Below are 21,070 nucleotides of genomic sequence, written 5' to 3' on the forward strand. Positions count from 1 at the left end.
TTTCCCATTGCCACACAGAAGGATTCCACACCCTCTTCCTTCCCTTTGTCACAGAAAATAGTACAAAGTAGACACGGACACACTTTTAACATTCATTTTTTTCCCCATTGAGCAACAGGCCACAGAAAATAAAGCACATCAACATTTTGTATCTCAGAATAAAATAAAAAATAAAGGTGCACTTTAAAAAATATTTGCCATAAATACAATATGTGCAGGATTATCGGGTGGCACAGCTGGGGAAGGACTCTGGATCACAAAGCCAGGACACAGCATCATGAGATTTGGATTAGCAATTTCTGTTCTTGTACTAAGCAAACCCAGACTGAGGACAGGAAGAGTGGTTGAGCTGTGATGTGAAGAACCAGACAGAGCTCTAGCAGATACAGCTTTGGTTAAAGAGTCACCAAACAACACAGCCAGGAGGACACCGGACTGACACTCACAGCGCCGTACACAGAGGTGCTCCCGTGCCCTGGGGAGGTTTGCTGTCTCTGCCCAAGAGCAGCAGTGATGCAGCTGCACAGATGATGGGTTCAAACCTGCAGCACGAGCTGTCTGCAGCACCAGCACACTTGGGGATTGTTTCACTGAACGCTGGATGCTAGAAATGCAGAGTCCTGCTATTGTTGTGTTTACGGCACGTGCCCTGCTAACCCTCCTTGCTGATTTTCCACTGAGTTTGCTCCTGAAAAGCTCGCTGAAGTGAGGTCTCATGCACCTTACAAAAAAAGACAAGCTCAGCACAGCATTCCAACACTGATGGACCAGGCCTGTGGTGAGAAAGTCCTGTCTGTGGGAAATTTCTGAATAGCAAAATGACTTGATAAACCTGATTTCACACTGCCAAACGGATGGCTCTGGCAAGAGCACTGTGAAGAGAAACAAAACCTCAAAATAACGTTTGAAGAGGTCACTTGATAGACTCTCTTCAGAGGGGAATTTCTCAGAATCCATCTGGCAGCACTTCACATCTGTGGGTTCCACAGATTTTATTCTTTTTTTAGTCAAAACAAACAGTTCCAAACACAGGGAATTTGCATAGATGAGCAGAGGCCCCAACACTCACCCCTGCTTTGCTGAGGAGTTCAGCCAAGACAGGACACAACGGATGGGAATTTGTGTTCTGTCTAATGGCAAAAACCATTCACATCAGATTAAATTTAAAAACCTTTCCAGGTTTGCAGTTCAATCATTGTTAAAAGGCATGTAAAGAACCATTTATCTGGTAAATATGGGGCTGTTTGTACCTTTTTTTCTCTGCTGTATCATCTTTCCTTTACAAGGCCGAGCTGGACGGGGCTTGGAGCAATCTGCTCTAGGGAAAGGTGTCCCTGCCCATGTCAGGGGTTTGGAACTGGATGGGCTTTAAGGTCCCTTCCAACCCAAACTCTCCAGTGATTCTCTGGAAACTATTGGGATTTGCAGTGAGTTATCCTCACTTCTTTGCATCTCTAAGTTGAATATAGCAAAATTAGGTGAGGGGGGAAGAGAGGATGAAACCAGCTGTAACTTACACTGCTCAGCTCAAGGTTGTCAGATTTGGCCAGTGGAAGAGGTAGCTTTGAGCTGCAATCTCAGATTAAGGCCATGGACCCAGGTCTGCTTTCCTGTTAAACTGCAAGAACAGAGCTGTAGAAGTCAGCAAACCACTTGGATAAATCCCCCAGGTTCCCCCAGCTCTTCAGCACTCCAGTGACCCAGCAAACACTGTGGAAGGAGCTTATGAAAAGTTCACATTTACTCCAGCTTTCTCCCACTGTCATGTCAAACCAAAAATAAACCTGCCAGTTTCTCTGAGCTGTGATCAAATATTCTGTAAGCTGCCAGTGTATCTCAGTAGTGAAGATCTAAACCAAGCATCTTATGTGAAACAACAAGTTTTGTACAGTGTTTCCTAAGATAATCAAGCACATTTCAGCAGGTTGGTGTTGGGCAACTGTAGTAATAATGTTTAATATTTCAAAAGCAAATGAGATATGCAGGGTGTTAAATTGCAATGGAAGTCAAAGCAATGCAGTTGCAGCTTCTGTGGGAGGTTTCAGAAAGCGCCTCCCAGCTGCTGACTGTATTTAGAGGTGAAGTAAAAAAAATTGGGTCCTCCACAAACATTTGAAGTGTCTTGCCTGGAAGGCCAATGTTAAATTTGTGACATCAAGACTCCTCTTCCTTTCAAGGCAGACCTTTCCCCTCTCCTGTTCATGGTACCTGGATTTTCCCACAAGTCAGGATGAGCAGGTCTTCTAGAGATTCTTCTTCCAACCTGCCCGAGCCATTTCACACACACCATACACAGAAAATATTTGCTGGTTTCTCACAGATTTCCTTCTGAAGAGACCAGTCTCCTTTATGCCTGTTTGTTTCATTTCATTTATTTGTCTGCCACTACCTGTTTTCTTTGTCAAGGAGGAGTCAACAGTACATGAGCAACAAAAGTGCTTGGTCTAATATAATCTCTGCCCTCTGCTTGGTACAACCAGGGCAAGAGATCACAAGAAGGCATGACAGAACAGAGCTTGCAGTTTGGCTGAATCAGAAGAAACTAAAGCCCCACTGACTTTTATTTGGAGCCCTTTCTTTTGCCAGGGTTCTGTACTAGGCATTAAAACCAGCTCCCATCCCTGGCAGGTGTGGTTGGAGGCTGTGGCTGGGGGGGGGGGCTGGTAGCAAGCTGGGTACAGCTGCCCCGTTATAAATGCCCCAAAAGTGGTCAGTCACCACCACCAACTCACAGCAGATGCCCCCAAATGGGTGTTTCCTCTATGTGCTGAGCCCAACAGGACCTACACCGCAAGTCCAGGGAGTTGTACTCAATGATTCTTGTGAGTCCCTTATAATTTGGCATGTTCTGTGATTCTATGATGTGACATCTGCAGCAGATGTCACCCAGTGGTTCAGTAACTGGTCTCCATCATTGTGTGACCCTGACTGGAGTTAATCCACACCTCCAGCACCGTGGCTTCAGTTAGGGACCACAGGTGCTCATTAGCTGAAGAGTGACATGGGATGGGCAAAGCCCAGAAAGCCGAACTGAGCCAACTCTTCTACTTTGTCACCTTATAGAGCCAAGTGCTGCTCTCCTGATGATGTGTAGTGTGAAAGGGGACACAAGGTCACCACCAGCAGAGGTTGCACAGGATGATTGGTCAGGTTCCAGGTTCGTGCAGGTCGCCATTTGGGGAAAAAAGCCCTTTAGCCTGTCCCAGAGCCCTGTGATTTTGGTACTAAAGACTCTGCAGCAATTTGCTGTATCACACAGTGGGCTGTTAGAGGTGGAACCATATGGGACAAAAGCTCACGCTCTCCTGACCAGCTGGGAAATTCCAAAGAGACTTTTCAGGTCTTGTTTCTGTTCCTCTGGCTTGTTAAAAGAAAGTGGGTTTAGAGCCAAGACTCCCCAGTTTAGACCTCCTTATGCTCTGCATTTGAACTACCTGAATGTTTGGGTACAGCTCAGTGTGCCAACATGTCTGGTAGCAAAAAGTAATAAAAGAAAAGGTAGAACAAGAGGACCTGCTGCCTACAACTGCTATAAACTGAGATGTTAGCCTCATGGAAATGGTGAGGAAAACAAGTAAAACTGGAATAAGAATAGGAAAAATCTGAAGGTCCCACAGAACTGGGGCAGATTTCTCTTATCTCAGCAGCCTGGAGCCCTCATGAGCTCAGAGTTTTGTCACCTCTTAATGCAGGCCAGCAAACTGTTCTCCCTGGTAAAAAATAGGATTTGGCTGTATGGCAAAAGGAAGATTTTCCATTTCTGTTCATTTTCAGCACTCCATCTGGGCACAGCCTCTGCATTCTTGACTTTGCCAGAGACTCTGCTGTTACCGGTGCAGAGGTACCAATGCCAGGCACTGCGGATGCCCTAAAGCCAAAGGTGACCCCACTCCCCAGGCCACAGCCACCCCAGCCTAGGTAAGGCATTGTCTGTTCTTATTGAATTTCAAGGAGCCAGAGCGGCTCTCTTGAGCACCTCGGTCGTATTACTCGCAATGGAGATATATATTTCTAAATAACCACCTGGCTCCCTGAGTTTTCACTCCTCGTTCATTGAACATCCCACAGACGAGCATGTCCATTCTCCAAAAACATCCCTTTCTGCTCAAAGCTTCTTTCTCCTCATCAAACTCTCTGCTCGGTGCCACCAGGAGACGTGATCTCAAACCCTTGGATGTGAACATGGCATCTCTGCACTGAGAAAAGGATGAAATGCAGAACAGTTTTGCCTAAGTCGAACACATTTTGGCTTCCCAGTTAACACCACACCTGGATTTATGCCAGACTGAAGTTACAATACATGTAGACATTACTCACAAGAGGCAAGGCCAATGCTCGAAAATAACCTCAAAGTTACTGGCAGAACAAAGCCTATTTTCCCAACAAAAATGACTTTGCTAAACACATTTGTGTTATGTGAATTTGGAGACCATGCATGAAAGTCACAGAGGCCTCTCTCAAGTTTTGACTCCACGATGAATTGTGTTCCTCCTCCTCCTTCAGCTTCAGTACGTAGTTTCCCTTGTGACCTGGCTGGAAAATGTGTGGTTGCTGGAGATGCTGTTGGATTTCCTGGTGAAGGCCAGTCGTTTCTTCTTCTTCCTCCATGGCAGGCACAGGATTGTGAGTGTGGAGAGGAAGATCTGGCGGAAGTTTGCCGACACCAGGTTGTAGAGGATGGGGTTGATTGCTGAGCTGACGTAGAAGAGGACGTTTGTCAGCATGTAGAAGTAGTGGTAGAAGTTGTAAAGGAAACTGGAAGAACAGATGAAAGATAAAAATCTTGAGTGTGAAGAACTCAAAGTCACAAGGGTGAGAAAAACATGAGCTGCTTTCCAGCTAACGTTTTTAGGCTGCAGACACAAGCTTACCAGTGGAGCCTGAGCCACCAAAACCCATCTATATCTTCAACTGGAACTGGTCAAACACGGATCAGATGCCTCTATGAAGACATTACCCCCTCACCAGCAGTTAAGAGACTTGTTTAAGCCCTGGGGCCAGATGCAATAGTTACCTCGCGCATTCATTTTTTTTTTGGAAACAGGCATTCTGGAAACTGAGAAGCCAGACGGAAATGTGCTTCGGTGTCATACATATACATTAGCTCGACTTTTTTGGCTGCAGTTCTGATCTACAGAGGTTGCAGACGAGCCAAACTCCAGTAACAGATGCAGCTCTCTCCTCCCTCTGGCAGTGAGAGCAGCATCAGCTCATTCAATGGGTCCCTGGGTTGGGATTTGTCCATAATGTGGGATGGCATTTCCTGTTCTGGGGGCAAGCTGATGACAGCATGCTTCTGAAACACATCCTGACCACCACAATTTAAGGTCTTCAACTAGAACTGGTCAAAAATGTTTTATTATCTTTTATACTTTTGGAAATATATTTCCTTGGGCCAACTGAGAACAACAGCCCTGAACTTGTAAAGCATTTATAAACACCACAGGTCTCATTTTCCGCAAGATGTTCCTCAGAATCATTTATCTTGGTGAAAATTGCAGACCTTTTTCCTAGTCTGAGTAGTGTCTAACAAAAGATAAATAGAGGAGTGCTGGACTACACTGCCCATCCCTCCACACCCCCTCAGCACTGCCAAGGACTGCACAGCCCATCCAGCTCTTACAAGCAGAGTTTCTCTATGTAGTTGTGAAGAACTTATATTGGAAAAATGTCTCTTCTTCAGGCACATGTGTTTGTAAGTGAACATGCCAAGCTGCTGCAAACTCTTGGTTAGCCACCAGACTGGTAGTTCACTATCATTCTGTAAATTCAGTGTTTTCCTAAAATCACTCATGGTTTTAAAAAGAAGAAAAGAATGTTATGTGAACGCAGCCACGATGCATAAATTCCCACTAATTGCAGACAGACTTCTCTACCCCTCTTGCTCAAAGCAAATGCAGTCACTACATAATTGAATACTGCCTTAAGTGCTTTTCATATAGGAAAGCAAAGGAGAAACAAGAGTTTGTCCCAGTGTGTGCCTAGAGCTCTGCTTTCATGACTGAAGATAGATTTTGGATTTTACTATGGCTGGATCCACAGTCCCATTCAGTAGACTAATTATCGTAACATCGTAATTTTTTATACTTTGTGTTTGGAGCTAATGGAATTTTAGTTTGTTGTTGTTGTTCTGCTTTTTAGTATTGTAAATTTTTTCTTTGCCTCAAAGGAAACAGCCCTGATCTCAGGGAGAACAGGGATGTTACACCATGGGTGGAGACACGAGTGCATTGTTTGGCATCTCTGGCTTCCTGGGTGTGTGTCCCCAGACAGCATTAGCTCTTAATGACATATTTAAAAACAATAATCAGTTTGGTGGTTGCTTTGCTGAGGAACCTGGCCTGATGCCTCAGAAAGGAGCAGGGAGCTCCTGGGGTGCCTTTGCACATCTGTGAGCAGCGCACGTGTGTTCGTACAATTATCCCGGAATTCTCTGACAATCTGGGCATTTCCTAATCAGCAGCAGCTGCTGGTATTTCATTTTGATCCACTCCTTGCACAGCCCAGTAAATAACCCTCCCCAGACTCAGTAAGTAGCACAGTTATTCCCCCACCTGTGTAACCTCCCCTGTCGCTGAGGAAATGTGGCCTTGTGGAGCCAAATTGTGTGCTGACGGGAGCTGGTGCATCTTGGGGCTGGGGATCAATATCTCTGGCAGAGAGACTGAAATCCACTCCGGGTGTACCAACCCCCCTGTCCAAATGTCATTTCATCAAGGGCTGCCAGGGGTGAAGCCCCATGGCTGCTGCCAGTGGGACGAGTCCGTGGCTGCCGACCCCAGGAGGGGGGGGGGGGGAGGAGGAGGAGGGGCTGCTGATGCATTTTGGTTCAAGCTAATGCTTCCTCCACCATGTCTGGGGGATTTAGGTAAAACAAAGGCTCTTAATTTGGCTGGCAAACACTGACATATCCAAAGAAAAGAACCAAAACAGCAATTAGGAGTTTGAGGATTTAATTCCTCAATTGGAAAACACCTTTGTTCCCAGATCCCCACCTCCATCTCCTCACCTGTACCCTGGCATCCCCAGCCCCAACCTGAGCCCCCACCCTGTCCTGGCATGGGGGGACCATGTCCCCCACGCTGTGACTTACTCTGTCCAGTGGCTGGAGGGGACATAGCAGAACATGAGACGCCGTATGTGGTAAGGGAGCCAGCAGACCACGAAGGCGATCACCACAGCACCTGCAAGGCAGGAAAAAAGCCCTTAACTTTGTGAGCAACTCTCCATCAGGGTGAAAAGGGGACCTATCTGCGTGGGTTTTATTGCTGTAACCTGTTTTCCTGCAGCCCCACTTGTTCTTGTATTGCTGTAGTGCAAAGAATTAATAACCCTGAGGGACAACCAGCCTGCAAATGTCTGTAAAAACAAGCAAAACAGAAGTAATAGAAAACAGCGCTAAACTCTGGGGCAGGGACATAAGAACAACAGAAGGTACAGATGAAGGACTGGTGATGCCTAGTTCAGACACTGGCTTAAAGGAAACTCAGTTTGCATCTGTGTTTCATGCCCTTGTGGCACTGGGTGTCTTGTCCAAGATACTCACAGAGACAGTTGGCGTGTGTTTTTCATCCAGGTAGACAGGGAGCCAGGGACACCATAATCCCATTAGTTTGTTATGTGGACCCACTGGCCACAGTCCCCACAGTGCTGAGCATCATTAAACTGCTCTTTCTGGTGGCAGGGCTCGTCCTTTTGTTCTGCATTTGTGCAATGCTTGAGATTACAGCGTGTTTGGGTCTGGACTTTGCCATAACAAAAATGATTAATTAAAGGGCAAGCAGAGAAAGGCACTACAGCTTTTTTCCTTTCCAGATTCTGAGGGATGTCAGACAATGGAAAATAAAACGCAGCAACTCTGAGGCATAAAAGTGCTGTTGATAGAGCACATTTGTCAGTCTGGATTAAACAGCAGATCTATCAGGCAATCAAGAGAAAGACTTCTTTCCTTTTGTAATATATATTTCAACTTCTGTATGGAACAGCAGGATTCTGGCAGAATCTTAGCAGGAAATAAAGAAATCTCAGTTAAAACATAACACAATAAAAGGCAAGAAGAAAATAAAGACGAAATAAAATAATTAAGTTAATTTTTGGTCCCAAATTTGCTCTACAGACAACAAGGGCCGCATCACTCTTGTCCTTTATGTGACCTGTAAGGGGCTGGGAAGCAGCAAAGCTCTGCTCCAGAGTGAGGTACCACAAGTGCAAGGTGGATTTGTCACGTGGAGCCAAAGGCTGGGCTTTTCTGCCTTGGGATTGAAAATATTTATGTGGATATGTCCCAAACCAAGACACTGTCATCCCACAGGGACCATGTCATAGCTCAAGGAGATGTGCAGAAGATGTGTTTCCCTTGGAGAATGCAGTCTTGGAGGAACCTGTCTGGCTGTAGTTGCATCTCCCCGTCACTGATGCTCAACCAAGAGGCACAGGAGAGCAGAAATTAAATAATGCCTGGTTGTCCAGCTCCATACTCATACCCTACACCAACTCCATGAGCTCTCTCACTGAACACACAGCTAACAATGGAGAAGGTTCTATTCCTTTAGCATCAGCCTGCATGATGCATGACAGCATCTTCCAGGAACGCTGCAAAAGCCATTTATCCAATAAAGATTTAAGCAACTGAAGGGACATGTTTTGGAAAGAAGGCTAGAGGGTCTGTTTTTATTCTCTTGTCTGAGTGAATTCATTTTCTCAAACTGTTTTTGGTTGCTCTCTGGCCAAAACCAGCTTGAAATTACACAGATGTAATTCATCACCAGACAGCCTGCAGCCCTTCAGATGCCAGCAAGTGAATGAATTTGACCTATGTCTGATCCTTCCCTGGGGAACTTTGATGGGACTTTGATGGGAGAGCCCCTGCATGACATGTGGCCCAGGAGGAGTGGGAGATCCACTGGGGAGCTCGCTGGGAGCATGGATGCCTGCCTTGCTCCTTCACATTTCTGAGCACACGCTTTTTGCTGCCTCCAGAAATTAATTTCGCTGTCAGATGGACTTTTGGTTTGCCCTGGATGGAGCAGTCCCCTCATGATTCTTCTGAAGATCCCTCTCCAGCCTCTCCTCCTCCATCCGTCAGCCTCGGGCCAGTGGGAATGAGCCAACATCACAGCCCATCTGCTTTCCCAGCGCCTGCACAGGATTAGCTGGGTTTTCAGGCTGCAAAAGCAGCTTCCCAAATGGCTCCAAACACAGGTTCGTTCAGGCACATCACAATTTCTGCAGAAACCTCCATGCACTGGCACTCCTCAGCTGCTCACCCCCGTGTGCAGCTCTTTAGGTACGGCAGGATCTGGATTCTTTCGACAGCCAATTATAAGAATCTCACACATCTGCTTGTTAAATTTACCAAAACATTAAAGGAAAGTGGTTTTCTCCTGGTAAATGATGTCTGCTTCTGCTGCTCAGGCAATGCTGGGCCAAATAATATGGATCTATAGCAACAAAAACACATACTGAGGGAAGTATCTGCTTAACATCAGCAGTTATGTAATCTGTGATAATTCTGTAATATCACATGCAATCACTCTGCAATTAAAACCCTATTAAACATGTGAAGTGCACTGGAGACACTTATGGTCTAATTTGGAAGTCCCAGCTGGGTGACACACTGTGCAGTTCTGTGCTGCACACATTAGGAGATCCCGACCTGAATTTGTCACCCTTAATCCGTATGTTTTCATTTTATCATACAAGGGATCAAGCAGATTTAGGGTGGCAATCCTGCCCTCTTGGGTCCTCTCCCCTGGCAGGAATATGAAACACGAGACTGTGTTAACTTTCATCTAATACAGAATGAAAAGATCCTTTTCTCCCAGATGCCTGTTGCCTTTTCCTGCTGTTTTCTTCTTCCCTGAGCACCTGCCTGTCAAAATGGTTGAGCTGTAAAACAAATCCTGAGCCAACTGGCTGCCAAAATTGGTTTTTATTATTGTTATGAGCTCCTAGGATATGTTCTTCATCATCAAAAGCTTGACACATGGGTTCTTGTGGTGGAGTAAGAAGGAGCAGGTCAGCCTGCTGGAGCTGAGCACTGCAGGGGAAGGGTTTGACTCAATGTGTGATGGGGTGACTGTCCAGGATGGTGTTTGTGAGGTTGGAGATTTCCTGCCTTTATTTTTTGAACTAAAAATAAACCAGACACATCCCTCACTTCTAATTAATTCAATAAGGTTCTAATAGGAGCAGAGCTGCTCCACGAGCTTCTGATATTTCCCATATTCAAGCAAATGAGGTGCCAAACCTCAGGGCTGGGGAGGGGAGATGGGACCCCAGCAAGATGACCCCAGTGTGCCAGGGGTGGCAGGGAATGATCTTTCCACCAATGTATGCCCTCATTTCCCTCCTAAATCAAACTCCCAATTTAAATGTGTATTAAACTCTGAATTATTACATCCTGTGTCTTTCTATTTTGTCTTATAATGGCTCTATTCTCTGCCCGTTTGAACTGCATGCCAAGGAAGAAGGGGAGAGGAAGGAAGAGTGGCAGAGGACGAGCCCCGGTTTGTTTTTCTTTCGGGAAGTCCTGCAGAGGGAAGCATCAATTCTGAGTGACATCTTTTTCATTGCGCAGGAGATTTGAACTGTGCCAGCCTTGATTCTCAGACTAAACTGGACGTGGGAGCAATCGGGGAAGTTAAATTCTATTAGATCGCACTGGGTATTTTATTTTGCCTTGTGTGTCTCCGGGGCTGGGGCTGGGAAACTGCCCTCCTCCAGGACAACCTCTGGGTCAGCATGTGCACAGGGCACGGCATCGTGAGTAAGAACCCCACGGTTTTTCTGCTTTGCCTGAGCACAGGAGCGATGCTCAGGAGGGGTTTTCGGCCCCCATCCCTTTGCGGGGCCGTGTGCGGCTGGGAGTGACTCAGAGCCCCGGGACAGCGATGGGCGAGGAGTCACCGCCGCCGCTGACTCACGCGGCACCGGGGAGCCGCTGCGGCACACAGCGCGCGCCTGCCGTTCTCCTGCTCACTTCATCTCCTCCATCCCCTCTGCGAGTGCTGAGTCACAGCCCTGCAGCCCCGGGGTGCCCTCGGCGAGGGTATCCCTCTGTGCTGTCCTCCTTTCTCTCCAGGAGAGGCACAAAAGGGATGCTGCTCCTTTTTATAACCACCTCTGCTGCTGCTAGGGCCTCCGGACAAGCTCAGATCTATCTTTCCTTGATAGTTTTGTCCGGACTATTTAAACCAATTTATTTCTTTTTCTCTGCGTTCGAAGGGGAGCTGAGCCACATACAGATGTGGAACAGCACGGTGGAATTCCTGAGCAAAGGCAGGAGCTGTTTGGGGAGGTATTGACCCACCTGAGCAACAGCTCTCAGCCTTTTGTGTGTTTCAGACTTATCCCCAATGCTGCCCAAGGGGAGCACACACACCAGCTGGTACAACAGGTTATGGGGCTCGTGCAAAAGTAATGCTGGTTTTTGGAGAAACAATCCTTGTATATCCCAAATCCTGGGCTTATGTACTTATTCAGTTGATGCCATTACAAGAGAACCTCTCACAAAGTGCTGTTTGATATGAGAGGTGTGAAAGCCGGGCCAAGTGTGGGCACAGCTGGCACTGCCTCGTTAAACCTCGAGGTGCTGTTTATATTAACATGATGTTCTACCTGACAGGCTGTTGGCAATATTTATATCAGCAGGCCCCAAAGTAGGGACTGCAGGAGCTGCCAGGGTAGGTATGAGCCCAGTAAAATTAAAACTACTTATGCTGGCATTTGGGTCATAAGGCTGTGGAATACAGGATTTCCATAAAAGTCAATAACAATCGGCAGGGATTGGGGGCCACCAGCAAGCACCAGGAGTACTCAGGAGAGCAAAGAGGAAACTGGGAGTAACTGAGCCTGGGAAGTCCTCAGCTCCTTTAGACACCACTGAAAACACACAGCATTTGCTGGATACAATCCCTTAATGCTCTTGAACATAGTATTGAAAAAACACTAAGTTCTTCTTTATTAGTGAAAGTGAGACAGCACAGTGAATGGAAAAACCTTTTGGCATTCAAAATCAACATATTTCTCTCAGGCTGTATTCTCCAATCCTGATTTTTAATGGCTTCAGATGACAAGTTTGAAAATCGATGTGGATTCCTGCCCCAGCTCATCCCCTGGCACCAGTTTCATCCATAAGGAGCAAGGCAGAAAATACAGATTGAAGCTGGCCCAAGGCTCTAGCAAGCAGCACATCACTGCTGTCCCAGTGCAAACTGGGGTCTCTTCCCAAGTTTCCTTCTAAGGTAATTATTCTTTTGGAAATTAGAGAAGAGGTTGTTTTATTCCATTTAAACTTCATTTATGCCATTTCCCCTGGGGATATCTGGATGTTTGGAGGAGAAGGAAGAAGAAAAGAAGAATATTTCCACTTTGAAAGGTAGATAAGGGATCCCGTCTTATCCTCACCAGGCTCAAGGCTCTTTCTATTTGGTGAGATCAGGTGTAACGTGAACTAGCTTCCTCTGCAGCCCTTTCTTCTTCCCCCCACAGTTTTGAGCTTCACTAGTCCTTTGTTCCTCCCAGAATGGTTTCTGCTCATCAAAGGGACCCTGGAGCTGTATTCACTGCATGCTTCTACAGTGACTAAAGCCCTGGCCAGGCTTCATGTTTAAAATCACATTAGTTAACTTTCTAAACACTCACACTGTCATGGCTTAACACCTGGAAAATCTGCTTTCAGGGCATGGCAAATCTCGGAGTTTTCTGCAGAGATGCAGCCAGGAGAGCCAGCATAAAAACAGGAATGCTGTGCCAGCCCGAGCTGTGGTGCCAGAAAAGGGACACACCTTGGGAGAGGGGAAAAAGAGACTCTCTGCCCCAAGAGGTGCAGCCAGCCCTGCTTTCTGCTCTTCTGAGGGTGTTTATAGAGTGCTCTGATTCTGCTCATTTTATCTCACTTGGCAGATGGCAAAGTAAACCTACAACTACAAACATCTCTGGGAAATATATACAACTGTTAAATAGGTAATTCATCCTCCCAAATTTCAGTGTGACACTTCAGCTGTTAAAATCAGCTTCCACTCAAGCTTAATGCCATAGGGGTTTTGCTGAACTCCACTTGGAGTTGCTCAGACTTTTTATTAGAGATACAAACTGCCATGAATTTTGTTCCTTTCTTGAAAAGAAATGATTCATGAACAAATAAATCTGCTTGCCTTAGAATATAGGAATTATGAAATACAACTGTTTAAGGAGTTTTAGATTGATGCTCTTCTGTGTATTGTGGCTGCAAAGTATGAGCTATTTACTATTAATGTCTGTAGGCTGGTTATACTAAATCTCATGGCAATATTCTCCTCCTGAAATGAATAACTCAGACTTGGAGCATTGGTGAGGAGAAATGAATGGACTCTTCAAAGAATTTGTTCAGAAGGGGAATTACTAATGCACAAGTTAATGAAATACATGGATACATCATTAATTCTTGGCCTTTGTCTTGTATCACTTGACAAAAAGCAGAGGCCCCAAAATCATAATTTAAAAATTCACAGACATTCAGTAAAAATGTGGCTTGACTTCATCTGCTCGAAAGCATTTTACTGAGGCATCACCCAGCCAGCTGTGGGAGACTGAAGGATATTCTTTTAATTGGTTAAACTTCTAAGTGCTTTATAATTGCTTTCACTAAGCAGCTTCTGTAACAGAGCAAATGCTACCTGGAACTGATTACATTTTAATAGGCTTAGCCAACGTCCATCCAGAGACAGCAAAGCCTCCCCTTGGTGTCCATGAATTTGTTTCAATGTCGTTGTCAGAGCTCAGCTGTGCCATTCAATAACTCTTGCCTTCCTCCCAGCCGCCTGGGAACTGATCTGACAGGCAGCTGGGAGGTGCCGAGGGCTGCTTGGAGGAGAAGGGGCTGCAGGCAAGTGGGTTGGTGGGGACATCAGTCCGTGTTGCAAAACTGCCCCATTTCAAGGAGACATTTTGGCTGAACAGAGCTTTCATCCTGAGCCAAGCTCAAAAATACCTTGATTTTGGAGCAGCAGGGAGAATTGGGGTTGTTCAGCTGGGAGAAGAGAAGTCTCCAGGAAGAAATTGCTGCAGCCTTCCAGTGCCTAAAGGAGCTCCAAGAAGGATGGGCAGGGACTTTGGAACAAGGGCATGGAGTTACAGGACAAGGGGGAGTGGCTTTAAACAGAAAGAAGGAAGATTAGAGTGGATATTAAGAGGAAATTGTTCCCTGTGAGGGTGGGGAGGCCCTGGCACAGGGTGCCCAGAGAAGCTGTGGCTGCCCCATCCCTGGAAGAGTCCAAGGTCAGGTTGGACGAGGCTTGGAAACCTGGGACAGTGGAAGGTGTCCCTGCCCATGGCAGGGGGTGGAATGAGATGAGCTTTAAGGTCCCTTCCAACCCAAACCATTCTGTGATTCTATGATTGTTCTGTTGTGTGTGTGTGCATGCGAGTGTTTAAGGATTATTTAGAATTTTATTAAGTGATTGGCATTTCAGAATGTGCACTCAGAGAATATTTACACTTCTGTGAAGCATCACACAGCTCTGGGAGACTCGGCAATTCCAGGGCTCCAACATAGTCAAGGAACAGCAACACAAACTAGAGGTGGTTTAATGGAAGGAATTGGAAGGATGAAGGAGAGTATGAAATCTCTTGGTGAAAGGTATTTTTAACAACAGAACTGGTTGCCCTGTTATCCTCAGAAAAAAGCTGGGAAGCTGCCAGTGGCTGTAGCTCTTTGAATTTGTATCCTCACACCTGGTGAACGCTGACAGCAGAGAGCGAACTACAATCAGGAATCTCATGCTTACTGACTTAATGAGGTGGCTCCCAGGCAACAGGCCTGGCACATTCCTTGATCCTGATCACTCTCATTATTTTGTACATGACCAAAGTCAGACAGAGCCAAGAAAATACACAATTGCTACCAAAGAGGAGGAAAACGCTGTTGCACCTGTTTTGAATGAGGCTGTTAGACTGTCCACTTTCAGCTCTAATTTCAGTGTAAACAAATACTTAATCTCAGTACATTTGGAGCAAGGAAGTTTTTTGCTGCTCTGATCTTATCCAACAGCTCTGCACCCCATGAACCACAAAAAAATATTTTCTAAGCACTTCTTCTACAAGTTCTGAAACACTTCACCCTTAAACCTAAATCAGCCTTCTCTGTACTTCAGGCCAAAGTTCACTTTTAGGAAAGGAAAATACTTTCACCCCCACGAAGCTCTGATTCTGTGCCAACAGTTTTATAAGGGGGCACAAGGGTAATTTTTCTTTTCCCACCCTCTTCCATAAATGAGCCCAGAGTCTGCTCGTGATTTTGGCTGTTAGGGATGCCAGGATAAATCATATGCATCCTTGTATATTTTTTGCCACTTTTCAGACAGCTCAGAGACCTGGGTTATTAAAATGTAAGTCATGAGGAACAGGTGACAAAAGTGAGTGTGAATCAAGTACCTCCAGTAATCAAGTGCATGTGAAAAACTGAAATGCAGCAGGATTTCACTCCCATTTTCTAGATAAAGAGAGCATTTCTGCATGGTGGAGTGAATCACAGACAGAAGTGAGGGAGGATTTTTTATTTGCTAGATCTTCCTCAGCACAGAAATGCAACAAGCAGCTGTCCTCTCATTGCCTTCCCAGCAGGGAGGGGAGCTCAGTCCTGCTGCTGGGGTGGCCCTGAGGAGATGCCTGGAATATCTGGGCATTGCTGCCCAGGGGGCCCCATGGTGCCACATCTGACCCACTTTTGAACCATCCCAGGCTCCAGACTGAAACCCTCACTTTTGCCAAATATTCTCAGCTTTTGCAGTACACAGCAAACCCAAAAAATTGCCTGGAGAAGAAAATGAGGAAGCAGAAGAAGATGAAAAAGAAAATTATGCTTGTTGTTCAGAAAGAGAAGGGCTGTTTCTCAGTGCCTCAGAGGAGATGTGGACCTGTGGGTGTGGGGTGCACTTCCTCCAGTGCTGAGGGATGCCAGGTGTAAATTTAGGTTTCTCTCTTATTATTCATGAAGAGCTCTCTCTTGTTGAAGATCAAAGAGGATACAATACTAAAAGGAGAGAGAGAGGTGTGCAGTGGTGTAGCACGAGTGAGAAAAGGCAGCTTCTCACTTAATGGCAGCAGGCAGAAGTGTTAAAAACCAGAAAAGCATAGCAAGGAGCAGAGTCCTTGTAGGCTCCGTGGGGAAGCAAGGCTCCCTCCTTACCTACCTGTGGATAATAGTTCATTGGGGTGCAGAGACAGTAAACAAACACAGTCCAACAAGATAATTGTGGGGAGTTTAATGTCCTCAGGGTTTTTCTTTCCTTTTTGGCAGTATGCGTTTCCCAGTGCAGTGTTGGAAGCTGGGATGCATGCGGAGGTTCGCCTATGGCATGGGCAAGGAGTGCTGCACGGGATGCATGCCTTGTGAAAAACAGCTGGAAAAATGTCATGGAAGTTCCTGGTGCCTTCTCTAGGGATTTCTCTCACTGTTGGAAACATGGGCTGGGCCAAAGCACTTCAAATACCAAGATGCCCCATCCCTGAAAGTGTCCAAGGCCCGGTTGGACAGGGCTTGGAGCAACCTGGCTCAGTGGAAGATGTCCCTACTCATGGCAGGGGTTTGGGATTAGGTGAACTTTAAGGTCTCCTCTAACCCAAACCCTTCTAAAAACACCAGAACATCAGAAAGCTTTCTGCTAACAAACTCTCCCCATCTCCTGTTTAAAACCACTCTGGGCACACTTTGTTAGCTGTTTTGGGTACTATTTTTGAACAGCTTTTGCTTTATCCCCTGTAAGTTTAAGCTACCAGATTCTTTGGTTTTTTCCTCAGCTTATTTAATCAAGATATCCAGTGTTTTGCAGTACAGCTCAATTCCTGAGTGCTGGAACTTTTATTTAAGTTCTGTCTGAACCAAAGCTCCTCAGAAAAAGGGAAGTAGTGAAACAATACGTGCAAGGCTTAAATTGCTGTCGACTACATCCTTAAAATGCTGGGTTGGATTTGCTTTTCCAGAGTGAGCAGGTCTGCTCTTTAGCTTTGCAAACCAACAAGCAAAGACAAAAGGAGGGGGTATTTTGGGTGAAAGTGTTTACCAATTTCAGCCTGTTTCTCTTCAAGTCACATTTACTCAGACACCTCCAGCTGTTCCCTGCCGAAGGAAGGGATACTCACGCAGGACCCTCACGCCGTGTTTCAGGGCTTGCACTCTGCTGGGCTCCATGGACATGCTGAGCATGGTCTGCTGCCCACCAATGGTGCACACCTGGTTCTCCTGGGCAGCCTGCTTGAACATCACCAGCAACTGGTTGGCAATGATGGTGTTGAGCACAGAAATGACGACCATGGGAAACACAAAGGAGATGAAGGTGTTGACCTACAGGGGAGAGATGGGGCACAGTCAGGGATAGGATCAGTGGAGCAGGAGGTTGGGTTCTATTTCTCAAAGCAACAGAGGAACAGCCTGAAGTGGAAATCTTTCCCTCCTCTTACTCAGCTGGTTTTGAAGGTTTATTGCTCAGAGGGAGAACTCAAGCACTGCTGACGCATGTTCATTCACGTGGGTCAACACCCAAAAAGGGCAAAATCATTCATATCTAATTACATTCTTTCTCCCTTTTCAGTGCAGTTCATTGCCAGAAATGTCTCGACTGAAACATGCCATTGATCTTTTCATCTCACAACCAGCAGGATGCTGCTTAGCTTTCATCATGCATAGCGTGACTTCTAAATAACACTGTGTTATTGTCTTTTTCCTGCATTATGAGGACTCCTTGGGATCTTTTTAACTATCTTTCTTTGTCTTCTGTCTTTTCCTTGTAGATTTAATGGCAGTGTTTTGTTACCTCATAACTAAGTTAAATAAACCTTGTGCCGTAAAGGATTAAAATTGATCAGAATAAACAAGTGGAAGTCATAATGCTTTTAGTACAAATTATTTGATTACTACAGTTTTGATAAAATTAAATGGAGGATCAAATTAAGCAGTGATTGAATCAAGTAGAAGTCACAGTTCATGTCAAATGCAGCAAAGCTTTTGGGCTGTTTAGAAACCTCAGTGGAACTGAGCTTGGCAAAAGGCAGCCCAGGGAAACAGAGGCACGTGTAGGGTTTGCCTGCACATCTGCAAGGCTGCCATGGTGGGATGGGGAGCTTCTCTGCTAAGCCCAGGAGCTCTTCCTCTCTTCTATGTGGCTCAGGAGGACACTCAGCACAGCACCCAGGTGAGTGTGGAACAAATCAAAAGCCCTTTAAGTTCTTAGAATTTCAAAATATTGACAAGGATTAAACCATGCTGCAAATCGCTGTGAAAGCAATTGTATTAAAAGTGATAAAATGACAAAAAGATGAAACTACAAAACTCAAGAGGGAATTTACTCAGTGGGAGGGCTCCAAGGCAGGCTGACTTCTTCCTCAGACAGCCACTTATTTTTCACCTCAGTGATGTACAACACAGAACAACCCTGCACTCCAAGCCAATGCCAGGTCCCTCTGCAGATTGCAAAACCTCATCTAGAGACAGGTTCTCCATCTGCTGGGATGGACACATCTCCTCTCCGCCCACCCAGCCCCACTGGACCATCACCAAAATGGACCAGGTTTGCTGTACACCCTGTGTCTGGTGCAGATTTGTGGTCTCTCTGCTCTGAAGGGGTTCAGAAATGCTGGAGGCGAATGGGAATCACCCAAACACACTCCCAAGATGCTACAGGGAATCTGTAAAAGAAATGAGCAGTACATAAGCACATGGGAGCAGGCACACTTCACTTTTTTTGTCCATAAATCTGAAGCAGGAAGTCCTCTTTTGGTGAAGACAGAAGCTATTGTTGCCCAGGTTTTCTCTGGATGGACCAAGTCTCTGTACAGCTTTGTGCTCCGGAGCTCCATGTGTTAAGCAAAAGTACCAGCTGGGTTTTTTCTCTCTTCCACATGGTGAGAACATCATCTCCTGGTAATAATAACAGAACTCCTCTGCGGGCTGAGTGAATTCCTAGATATACCCCACCACTATAAGCTGCTAATGGCCTCTTTTGTTAAGTATAAAGCAGTTTTCTACGCTTCTAAAAGATCTCACAGACTCCTGCATATAAGGAAGAGTTATCTTTTGGACTTGCCTCCACAGGCTAAGACAGATCATTAAGCAGTAAAGACCAACTATTTAACCTTCACAGAGCAGCCGAGCTGAGCTGGCGCACACAGGGGTGAAATGATTGCTCCGATTTACCAGGTCAGACTAAGAAATGAACCCTGTAGCTCCTCACTCCAATTTCTGTGGCTTTAGCTGCAGAATGCCCTTCTTCCCCACTGCTGAGCAATGTCTGCACATCAGCAAAATGCAGCACTTAACTCTGGAAATGTTTCACTCTGTCACCTGAGATTCAGGATTTATTGGTTTTCATTCTAAAATTTTGCCCTAGCTATAAATTAGACTTGTTTCTTAATTTTTCAGGACTCTAAAAGTCTTTTCCGAGCTTACTTAAAAGCCTTGATTCGTTCCATAATTGCATTGTGAAGTCTTTTAAAGAGCTTGGGAAATCGGCTAGAATAGCACTGACTTTCCCTTTTAGGAATTGTTATGGTAAAACTGGGAATATTGCATACTTTCTATCAAAGACTATATTTAAAGATTTTTTTCCCTGTCTTGATTTGTAGCAAAACTCTCATATAGTAAAAAAAAATTAAATCAATATTTTCCCCAGTAGCAGAATTCTTTAATTTGTTGAAAGAATTATTTGCAAACACAAAGTCCCAAGGAACATAAAGGATAGAAAAGCCAATCTACCTAAGCAAACCCTTTGTATTCCCTGTTTTCTGTCGAGCTGCTTGCTGGGAGCCCAGCACACTGTGCACACCAGTGCAGCAACATTTAATTTTCAGGTGACTTTGCTCACTGCTGGAGCTGGTGCTTCCAACAACTCTTCAAAGTCAATAGAAATTTTCCCACTTTCTCAAGAGGAGCTGGTCTGGGATCCCAGGACTACATATTAAAAAGTTCAGGAGCAGGAAGACTTGTAGAGGTGTTTAATGGGATTTTTTACTGTGTCTCCTAACATCAGTGGACTAAAGTGGCTACAGCTGTCAGTGAACACCCATGGGAGCCTTTGGAGCTTTACAGATCTTTATAGACTACTTTGGCCCCAGGAGGGAAGATTTAGAGAGTGTGTAGGCCCATTTTTGACCTGAAAGTCTCAGATTTATGTTGGCTCACCATGGAAAGCACAGTCTGTGTGATGCTGGATCTACACTAACCCTGTATTCAAGGTTGTTTGGATGCACAAGCACAGGGGTCTGCTCTCATCTCTGCTCTCACCAAGATTGTTCAGTGTGATTCTCCTCTCTATCAAAACTGATGTGTTTGCACCAGAGTGAACCCCCCAGAGCCCAGAACCACGATGGGCAGGATGAGCTCAGTGCAGGGGCCCAAAGCTGCTAAGCATGGAAAGGCTTAGCCCTGGCTGCTCTCTAGGCTAAAAAACCCACACAAACACAACACTGCAAACCCCGTGACTGTGTGCTAAATCCCAATCAAACAAAATAAAAAAAGAAAATCCAATACTGCAGCGTTTGCCAGTGGCAGGACAGAATGAAACACTAACCCAGTTCCATGCTGCCGTCACTCCCGGAATCAGCGCGATCCTAAATGCTGCTCAAGCACCAGGCTGGCAACATCTGTGGGATGGGATTAGTCCTCAGGACCAAATCATGCTTTGTCTCATACAGAACAACAGCCTTCCCTTCCAGCACTGCCTGAGCAGTGACAGCCAGAGACCCAAATCACTCTTCTCTGGCTGTGCTGAGCAGGACAGTGACAACACAGATGTCACCTGAGGGTGAGCTCCCAGCAGAAACCTCTGCTGAGACCCTGAACCCCCACAGGCACTTGATGGATGCCAAGACATGATGCAGCTATCAGCCTCACAGTTAGCTCAACAAAAATCAGACTTTGTCTGAGACAGAGAATTCAGCCTTTTGTGAGTTTGCTTCTTCCATCCAAACAAGAGTGTGGGAGAGACATGGGGGAAGGGACCAGAAAAACCAAGGGACACAAAAGCAGAACCCAGTTCTCGGGCTTGTGACTCTTCCTAAATCTTTTGGGTGGAAAACACCTCCCCTGGCTCTGCTG

General features: G+C 45.7%; 1 protein-coding gene across 1 annotated transcript in view; it reads right to left on the minus strand.

The window, feature by feature from the left end:
• Positions 1 to 995: 995 nt before the first annotated feature.
• The window catches only part of NTSR1 (neurotensin receptor 1 (high affinity)), a 53,431-nt gene continuing 33,356 nt past the window's right edge, over positions 996 to 21,070 (minus strand). The window contains exons 2-4 of the mRNA XM_008634716.2: positions 17,122 to 17,323; positions 7,094 to 7,184; positions 996 to 4,755 (exon numbers count right to left, since the gene is read on the minus strand). Of these exons, the coding sequence (XP_008632938.1) occupies positions 4,506 to 4,755; positions 7,094 to 7,184; positions 17,122 to 17,323 (543 nt within the window). The 3' untranslated portion in view covers positions 996 to 4,505. The remainder of the gene's footprint in view (positions 4,756 to 7,093; positions 7,185 to 17,121; positions 17,324 to 21,070) is intronic.

The sequence above is a fragment of the Corvus brachyrhynchos genome, unplaced genomic scaffold (genome assembly GCF_000691975.1).
Source record: "Corvus brachyrhynchos isolate BGI_N302 unplaced genomic scaffold, ASM69197v1 scaffold10, whole genome shotgun sequence".
Lineage (NCBI taxonomy): Eukaryota > Metazoa > Chordata > Aves > Passeriformes > Corvidae > Corvus > Corvus brachyrhynchos.